A 10,000-nucleotide genomic window follows, 5' to 3' on the forward strand; every position below is an offset into this window, starting at 1 on the left:
CGTGTTGGAATTTTAGATTTAAGAAGGTGGCTCGATATAGGCGTATTTGTAATACTCTTTTCATCTCAAACAATTTGTTTGATTTTCTATATGCCTTGATAGTGACTGTATTGTATGTAACATAGGATTTCATTTTCTTTTAACTTAATGTCATGGAATACAAGATGTTATAAAGAATCAGACATGGTATTTAATCTACATTTTCTATGATTATTTACCACTGTATATATATTCACAATATCCCTTTTCATGCTCTTCACCAAAACAGACACAGTGTGCCCATTTAACAGGATTGATATGGTAAAGATGCTGACATTCTTGACTAAAATACGGGTAATTCTTAAATCTCAGACTTCATGAGCTGGCTCTTGAGTGCCATGGTCTCTGAGCTCTTGGCCATCCAATGTTATAGGGTTTGTCTTGTGTAAATACGAGGGATTTGTTGCTTTTTTCTGTAGAACCAGAGGCTCAAAGGCCATGGCAGTTTCTTCAGACACTGTTGATGTCTCTTTGATGAGAATCACCGGACTTACCTCAATTTTCTCCGATGATTTCCTAGACTTAATGGTATTAAATATTTATTTCATTGCCTTAGTTTACATGAATCTCTTCACAGTTCTTAGTTTAAAATTTACATATTTTTGTTCATAGTTTTGTGTGTAATTCAGGGAATTCTAGGCACTGTTTACTCTTATTTTTTTTATGTCCTTACACCTATTCTGTCTTCCATTGTCAGCACCACCAGAAAAGGATTAAAGGAAATAACTTACAAGCATTGCATATTTTATTGAATGATATGATACTAATCAGGTTTTGATAAAGTGTATCCATTATATTATTCTTGAAAAATAAACAAACATTTGGCTCTGAGATTTCTGTTAAGAAAAAGAAAGAAGAGAAATGCACATCTTATTAGTAGCCAGTAATGCCAGTAATAAACAACTAATGGGAATTTTTGACAAGATACTATGGCAATTAAAATACACCATATCATTACATTATTAATAAGTAGAACGAAAAATCAATTCCAAGTAGCAATAATGCTACAAATTTTTGTATGTGCAGTTTTGCTTGGCATATAATATTGGTATGTATACCATTTTGGATGTTGTTTGAAAATGGAATTTCATATTACCTATCAGTTTGTTACATTCTTTGTAATTTATGCCATAGAAGAGAAAAGTAGATTAAATCATTGGTGATTAGACCCTCAAAAAATATTGAAATGAGTGGTCTCATAAGACACACCATCTTATGTACATATACATATATGTATATATACATAGGATAATCTGTACGAAGTGAAGATCAGTCCATAGTATCCTATTAAAGTTTGTGTATGTACATGGTGAGGTTTCTGTGCTCTGGTAGTAGCCAGAAGACTTGACTCATATCAGAAAGAGCTCATAGATTTCCCCAGACTAAACCAGTCAAGCCTCTCTCTTTCCAATATATGTGGTAGAAGCTTGTAGGGTTTTAGCAGAGTGCAAATTAGAGGCTACTGTATTGCTTGATGCAGTCTTGATATATTTTCACTTAAGTCTTTTTAACTCATTTTGTTTTATAAAGATTGTAAAACCTTTTGTCAAGATGAGAGTTGAATCATATTTTATTTAATCTGTTGATTTACTTATCTTCCTGTTTGTTCATTTTATTTATATATGGATATGTAATTTTATTTATTTATGTTCTATATAAAGAAGCACATCTATATTTATTGTAGTTCATTTGTAAAACAAATATGTAATGTATTATTGCAGTCTTGTCTTTGCTGCCTTTATCTAGTTCCTTGATTTATGCATGCTATCCTTGTGCAATCTAAAATGAATATTTATATTATTTCGTGTTGTTGGCTGCCTGGATTGTGACTGGATGGCATTAGAATTTTTGGGAATATATTGTATAGGTGGTTATTTGCTCAATAGTTTAGGTAATATGTGGCTACTATATAATGGAAAGTGCTGTTGGTTTTGGAAAGAGTTATATCACTATTTTGATATCTTTCTGTTTGCTGACTTTATCTTCCATATCCCTATTATCTACAAGAAAGTACTATATTTATTCCAACCTATTGTTTTGTGGTGTCCTTATCATATCAGTATATAATAGTAGGTGTGTGGTTAGACTGTCAATAGAACAGTTAATTAGATTTCCATGTTGGTTTAGGTTTTGACTTAGAATGAAAGGATGGAAGGTTTTCGAGGAACATTTATTTATTCATCCAAGGAATGTGTACCTAATGTAATGTTATGATATTGTTAGATGTATGCATGATGTATGATACAGTTTGCCCATTGTAAAATATGATGGTGTTTTAAGGAAAAATATGACATGATATCACCTGTTTCACAATTTCAAGAAGAGGAAAATCTGGAATGTGTAATATCTTAATCTAAAGATCCATTGGGAAAGAACAGGATGCAAGGAATAGAACGAGGATGATTATAATACGTAAAGTGACCTCTACACTAGTTAGTGTGTTTAAATTGGCAATCATAGAAGATACTTTGCCCTTTTGTTTGACCTTTTTTGTACAGGTCTGAAGTATCCTGTAGAAAGTCTACATAAGCAAATACTATATTTCTAGGTATTTGTTTGTTTATGGCAGCAGTGACAAATCTGTATCTGCCTTGTATATAATGTGACTTTGTCTATTTTTTTTTTTTATTAATATAATGATTTTTGTCTACAGATAACCAGGAACCTGGGGAAGTGAAAGTTTTTTTAGAAGTAAACTACAGCCCTGTGTTCCATGTCTTCTACGAGGCTTTCATCACATTCGAGGGAAATCTACGGCAGAAGGGTGAGCTGGCTGGTTTGCCTGTCTTGTATATGAAGACTCAGTAATTGGTTTCATTGCTTTTAATGAGGGATTGTGTATGTATTTATGGTAAGTACAGGTCTAAAACGTTATTCATATTGTTATTTTTAATACTTTTATTTCTTGCTTTTCCAGGAACTTTTGCTGTACAACGAAGTCACAGGGAAGACCTAGAATGTTCACTGTATGTGCTTGATCGTCTCCTGTGTATCCTTCCTGAACTATTTGAGCGAAGATGGCAGTGCAACGCACTCACACACATATTCAAAAAAATCCTTCATCCTGGCAACACAGTGCGGTTACGGAGGGAGGCAATGAGGTGAAGACATTTTGTTTTCTTTGGTGTTGTGTTTTATCAAAGCATCATATGGCAGACTTACTCATTTTGACGTGAATTTATCCATGATGAGGTGAATTTATGTCACACTTTACAACTCATTTATTTACTTACAGGTTATTCATTCTGTGGTACATGATCGTTGGGGATGCAAAGACTCCAGAGATGGACCGCATGTTTGCCTCCCTCGTTCCAGGGTTCCCCATCCCTCCTCCTGCTGCCATGCCACCAGACTTGGGTTGTGGGGGAATCACCTGCGTGGAGCCCTCACCGGTCATTCAGCCTTCCAACACGGAGAAGACCCCTGATGACCTTACTTCATACTTCCTCAGGTCGCTCATGGATTTTATGGTCTCCCAGGTCAGTCAGGATTATTCATTTTATTTTGTTTTGAGGTGCTTGGTCATTAAATTTTCCTGTTCTTTTATTATCACCTATGGCACTTACAGAGGTAGTTTTCATCAGGTGATGAGAAAGGAGGGATTGATTTCAATAGAAGTAGAATTGAGATTTAGCATTTTTTTTTTTTTTAAGAAAATCATAATGTCTTTCATACAGAAAATTGAATCCCACATATTTCAAAGGAATATTTATTTTAGTATGATTATGTACTAAGTATGATCTAGTTGATCTTAGATTGAAGAAATCACTCTTTTACAGGTCCGGAGGATTGAGTGGCGAGATCGCACACAACACACCAAATCTTTTTCTTACCTGTTTGCAATGTTTCGTGCCTGGTATATGCCACACATTTTCCCCAGTTTCAATCCTGAAAATACACTCTATAAACCTAACCTGGGTAAGTCTCACTCTTCTTGGCAGCTTTGATTCTCTATTCTTTAGCAGTCTTATTTTTATTAGAAATTCATGGTAGGAAAGGGAGTATGCTTGGAGAATGGTGTAATAGATAGTAATTTACATTTAGTTCTATATTTAGGTATTTGTTTGCTGCTTGGCTTCTAATGAGAAAAGCTTTGTTTAGGTACTTTATAGACACTGATTTAAGTAATCTGATCCTATGCATGTCAAAGCAAAGAGTAAAAGACTATTATATGTAAGTCCTGTGATTTGCTGTAAATTGACGTATTTTTATGCAATATATGTCATTGGATTGTAATTGCTGTCGACTTATTTGTCAGTAAAGATTTTTTTTTTTTTTATGTAAATGGTAACTAATAGGACCCATTTCAGTCTCAGGACTTCCAAAGACCCTTGTTTGTAGACATTCCAGACTGACATTGGGAATATGTAAAGTTTGGGCTACAGAAGAGAATCAAAGCTTCAGCCATTTATGATGGAGTAAAATTTTGAATAAAGTTTGGTGAGGGCGGGGTTAGCACATACCATTCATTGCCTGGGCTATTGTTAGGCACATAGCTGGTATTGTGAGTTGCCTTCCTGGCCACCGAGACCCAGCTCATTGTGTGGTTAGATGTTACCAGGTATTCGGGACTTTCCTGCCGTGAAAGGATGTGACCTGGTGTTGAATGATTTAAATAAAAGGAATAAAAAGAATTGTTCACCATAAAGATTGGGAAGAAAATTTCACTTGATTATTAACCCATAATTGACGGGTAGCATTTATAGAGGCCGGGGCCTCGCTGCCGGGGGCTTATATCGTCGCCCGAGCATGCGCGACCACTCATGCCAAATACCAGCATCCCATGCCGTTTCTTCATAATACTATGAAAATATGTTGTATTTTCAGTTTTCATTATTTTTTACAGTCTCTACTTGCCAAACTTCCTGATAAATCGAGACTGAAGGGTATTTTTGTTGTTATATAGACTCCATAGTTGATCATTATTCAGTCTATAGTCCGAATAAAAATAAGCAGTGTGCGGCATCATGGAGTTGAAATTGTCGGTTTGTTGCATTTAAGTTAAAACCGACTTAATCACACTTTCACTGGCAAAAAAATAATCTTTTGCCGTGATTGTAACAAAAAAAAACTCATGGCATGTCCATGCATACTCTATGGCATGTGCGTAAGTGCCCCCGGCAGATGGTCCCGCCATGCCATGGCATGTGCGTACATGCCACCCGTCGGCAATGGGTTAAGATTTTGAGGTATTCTTAAAGGAAAAGAAATTATACAATGAATATTACACTTTCTCTTTATATATATATTTTTTTCATTATATATATTCCAGAACTACCTGAACTGAGGGGCAGTCCTGGTGTGAGTCCGTACGGCACGTGTCAGGTGGCAGTTGTGGAGTGGGTGCGGAAATTTGTCATAGCTACCTCACAGCGGAGTGGACAATCGCTATCCTCTGTTAGGTAGGAGGGATTTATGACAATGAATTTTAATGTTCGTAGGTTTGAAGATTTTTAGAATTGCCCAAAATGTGCTGTCTGTCCACCTTATTAGATTAATTAGAATAAGAATGTTTGTGAGCTATACATAATTTTTGACTTTCGAGGAAGTCTTATTTCTGTTTTATACTGTTACTAGTGAGGATGATGGACGTCGCTCTGGCCATGGAGATGCACCGGAGGGAAGTACCAGTGACCAGGATTCAGTCACATCCGCATTTTACGTCAGGTATGGGTAATGAATGTTAAGTAGATTTATGGTCTTGTTTTTTTTTTTTACTGGTTCAGATATGGCCTGGAAAAAAAAAGAATATATAATATATATATATATATATATATATATATATATATATATATATTTATATATGAATATATATAAATATATATAAAGAAACAATAGTTATAATGGTTATAGGTACACATAAGTGAATGTTGTTATTTTCCACTTACATGTGTTTATTGTCACACCCTACAGTGATGAAGGAGGCTCAGGAGAGGATGGCATTATGGTGCGCGACATTCTCTTCTCCTCTCGAGAGAATATCAACTTCATCCACGAACTCTTTCGCCAAGCACTGTGTCTTAGTTTCCGTTATGCAGGGGTCATGAAAACTGTAATATTTTCCTACAAAGACTGGATACAGATGAATGTAAGTGGTACTTGTTATGTAAAAGGCCATAGGGAGTCAGAAGGTTCAAGGAAATGTTAATTTTTTATTTAGAAAAGGGAGGGTTGAATACTAATGAGATATATACTTCTTTTCTATTGCTTGTACCTTTATAAGCTCAAGAATTAACCGTTGAATTGTAATCTGATTGTGGGTATATAATATGTGACTTTTTTGGGGGGTTTGGGGGAGAAGTTCACAATTTTAAAAAATTTATGTTGTAGACTCCAGAAATGCCCCCCTTCATGTTGGAGCCTTTGGAAGGAGGTACGAGCCCAAGGGACGATGCAGCAGGCTCTATGGAAAACAACAGCCAGAGACGCTTGCGTAATGAATCTTACCTTGGGGCTGTCAACAAAGAGATTCATATTCGAGCTGGCCTTCAGGTAAATAGATGATAGTTTATTGTTTATCTGTATATAGCAGTATGCTTGATCTTTATATTGAGAAAGAGGATCTAAATATTAACCTACAGATATGTATAAATTTATGTTGCTGATATGGAACAAGTTCTGAAAGTCATGAGAACAAGGCTGTAAATCATAAGACTTATTTGTGTGCTTGTGAGATTTATAATAATGTTATTTCCTTTAGAATGTTCTGCAAGTTTTCATCACAAGTGCAGCCAACGTGTTCCTCCTCGAGGTGTCACCCGACTACCCACGTCTCTTGGATGAACAGGTTGAGGTTTGCAAACACGTGCTCAATATTTACCGATACATGGTCATGAACACTCGCATGGAACAGAAAACATGGTAAGTGAACAGTCATTATTTTGTTTTAATCTTTACCTTTACATTGTGACTTACTGATATTGTGTTATACTTGCTATTGTGGGAACTTGTAATTTGTAAACATTTCGGTCTGTAAGATGCCCATAAGTACATATGTTTAATTCTACAGTCATGGTTTTTGGTCATGATTTATGTGTTTTTAGTTATGATTTCTTATTTCATTTCAAACCAAAATGATGTCTTATAACAGATTTTAGTAAAATAAGGTATACATAAAGGACACAGTTCCAAAGTTCAAAACTCAGAAAATAAGATTTTAGGAAAACTTTGATATTGATACATGAACATATTCAAGAAGTTTGATCTAAATGTACCAGATGAATATAGCTCCAAATATTCTCTACTAGGGAGCAACTACTGGTGGTGCTACTTCACATTACCTCCCAGACTCTCTGTGGTCGACCCGCCACCCACAAGGAGGACTCTCTGGGTGGAAGGTTTGCCTCAGCACTGTTTCAGGTAAGTTACTGTGCTTTGCTGACTTTTATAATCAGGTAGGACTGGAATGTGTTGTTTTCCTGTTGATTTATAGGTATTTGTGTCTGTGGGGAATGGAATATAGTGTGCTTATTTTTAGTTTGAATTACTGTCAAAATGAACAGGAAAAATGGTTATATCAGTGCTATAGAATTAATAAAATTACAAATTAAAATTGAGTTTCTTGTCAATAATTAACCCATAATTGACGGGTAGCATTCATAGAGGCCGGGGCCTCGCTGCCGGGGGCTTATATCGTCGCCCGAGCATGCGCGACCACTCATGCCAAATACCAGCATCCCATGCCGTTTCTTCGTAATACTATGAAAATATGTTGTATTTTCAGTTTTCATTATTTTTTACAGTCACTACTTGCCAAACTTCCTGATAAATCGAGACTGAAGGGTATTTTTGTTGTTATATAGACTCCATAGTTGATCATTATTCGGTCTATAGTCCGAATAAAATAAGCAGTGTGTGGCATCATGGAGTTGAAATTGTCGGTTTGTTGCATTTTTTTTGTTTGTTGCATGGTAAAAATGAGAAAGTGTTAGAACCGACTTAATCACACTTTCACTGGCAAAAAAATAATCTTTTGCCGTGATGGTAACAAAAAAAAACTCATGGCATGTCCATGCATACTCTATGGCATGTGCGTACGTGCCCCCGGCAGATGGTCCCGCCATGCCATGGCATGTACGTACATGCCACCCGTCGGCAATGGGTTAAGGGGGCCACAGTTCCTTTTAGGTTCAGCAGAGAAATGAATAAGTTGACAAGTTCGGTTGATGATCAACTGAGGGCACACTAGTTTCACAACAGCTGTCAGATTCCTTTTCTCTCTTACCTTGTATGAAGGATTTGCCACATTGCACCCAGAGATTGTTGAAGTTATCTTCTATATGTTTGTCATTGTTGACCTCACAAAATGTAATCTATTGTCAGTCAAAAATGGCATAATGGCTAAGTGCATAGCCGGCCTAATTTCAAGAAAACTAATACACCAAGTTTTGTGCATGATAGTGAACTCGGGTGTGTGATAGCCAAGGAATTTTAACTTTTAAGGTATACATAATGATAGTAATTCATGAAAGCAGAATGCATGATAGCAGAGGGTAGAGTGTATTTTGAATACCCAGTAGTAAAGTTTGTAAACTTGAATTTAAACATCAACTTAGAGGATTGCTAGTGATTGCAATAAAAAAAAAATTGAAAGTAAAGGAAAAGAACATGAGAACTAATGTCAATTTTTATCATTTCAGACCCTCATTGTTTCGTGGATTAAGGCCAACCTGAGTGTGGTAATCTCAGGCGATCTCTGGGACCAGCTCCTCCTCACTCTCTCTTCCCTTACCCATTGGGATGAGCTTGTCAAGGAGTGGGCTGTAAGTTGCACTGCATTTTTCAGAGTTTAATTTTTTTTTTGGGTGCATTAGATTATGTTTTTTAATGAAAATGGTTGTGCTTTGCTTCACTCCCACATAAACAGTGGTTATGAAGCCTTAAGTAAAATCTAACCAAGATAATGTGAGACCACCAAGGAGGCCCACCAAGTCTTGTGGTTCTCTGGCCGAGAAGCTCCAACATTGCTAAACTCTTGTATTGATTTCCCTTAGATTTTGAGTAATGAAATAGCAAAGAGGAAAAGATGGTTTACTTTACTGAAAAATTAAACATAAGCTAAAATGATAATAGAAACCACATTGCCTTTCAGAAAACATTAGACACACTAACTAGGGTGCTTGCCCGCCATGTCTACGGCTTGGAGCTCAATAACCTCCCTTTAGAGCGAGTGACAGAGCGCCGGATGATCAAGCGAGGCACCAAGTTAACAGGATTAGATGTAAGTTTGAGTTTGATTTAATTTAAGGATATGTTATGCTTTGAGCTTATGATGATATGATAAGAAGTCTCTCTCTCTCTCTCTCTCTCTCTCTCTCTCTCTCTCTCTCTCTCTCTCTCTCTCTCTCTCTCTCTCTCTCTCTCTCTCTCTCTCTCTTTGCCATTACTGCTAATGTACTTGTACATTAATACCTGTTTTACTATGTTTGCAGTCCGTAAGAAGCAGTTTTGCCCGAAGCTGGAGTAGTGTGCGCATGGAACGACAAGTTAGTGCTGCGGAAGGACATACCAGTGCAGCTCCCGCACTTTCTCATCTGCAGGAGGAAGCCCATACAGACCACTCTGCTTCACATAGTTAGTTCTGAGATTATGGTTATATTATTCTTTTACCTATATAGATAGATATAGAATAAATATGATACAGATAGAAAACAGTATAATATAAGAAACAGATGATACAGATAATAGACATAGTAAGTATATATAAGATATAAGAAAGGACATAAGTAGAGATAAGATAAAAACAGAGTAGATAAGATGACAATGAAAAATAACATATAAGATGATACAGACATATAATAGACATATACATATACATGACATAATAAGACATATAAAAGAGATCAGTAGAGAATAACTATAATATATATAGATAAGAGTATAATAAGATAAATATAATATGAAATATAATATATATAGATAGATCAGAGTATATGATAGATATATACTATATATAAGAAAT

General features: G+C 35.9%; 1 protein-coding gene across 3 annotated transcripts in view; it reads left to right on the forward strand.

Annotated features, from left to right (window-relative positions):
- Nucleotides 1-10,000, forward strand: part of LOC119572411 (ral GTPase-activating protein subunit alpha-2-like) — a 52,215-nt gene that overhangs the window by 768 nt on the left and 41,447 nt on the right. For all 3 annotated transcript variants that reach the window (XM_037919524.1, XM_037919525.1, XM_037919526.1), the window contains exons 2-14: nucleotides 2,693-2,803; nucleotides 2,957-3,140; nucleotides 3,275-3,518; nucleotides 3,819-3,957; nucleotides 5,312-5,441; nucleotides 5,617-5,706; nucleotides 5,953-6,127; nucleotides 6,370-6,531; nucleotides 6,740-6,900; nucleotides 7,287-7,398; nucleotides 8,679-8,801; nucleotides 9,131-9,259; nucleotides 9,471-9,612. In XM_037919524.1, coding sequence (XP_037775452.1) covers nucleotides 2,693-2,803; nucleotides 2,957-3,140; nucleotides 3,275-3,518; nucleotides 3,819-3,957; nucleotides 5,312-5,441; nucleotides 5,617-5,706; nucleotides 5,953-6,127; nucleotides 6,370-6,531; nucleotides 6,740-6,900; nucleotides 7,287-7,398; nucleotides 8,679-8,801; nucleotides 9,131-9,259; nucleotides 9,471-9,612 — 1,902 coding nt within the window. The remainder of the gene's footprint in view (nucleotides 1-2,692; nucleotides 2,804-2,956; nucleotides 3,141-3,274; nucleotides 3,519-3,818; nucleotides 3,958-5,311; nucleotides 5,442-5,616; nucleotides 5,707-5,952; nucleotides 6,128-6,369; nucleotides 6,532-6,739; nucleotides 6,901-7,286; nucleotides 7,399-8,678; nucleotides 8,802-9,130; nucleotides 9,260-9,470; nucleotides 9,613-10,000) is intronic.

The sequence above is a fragment of the Penaeus monodon genome, chromosome 4 (assembly GCF_015228065.2).
Source record: "Penaeus monodon isolate SGIC_2016 chromosome 4, NSTDA_Pmon_1, whole genome shotgun sequence".
Classification (NCBI taxonomy): domain Eukaryota; kingdom Metazoa; phylum Arthropoda; class Malacostraca; order Decapoda; family Penaeidae; genus Penaeus; species Penaeus monodon.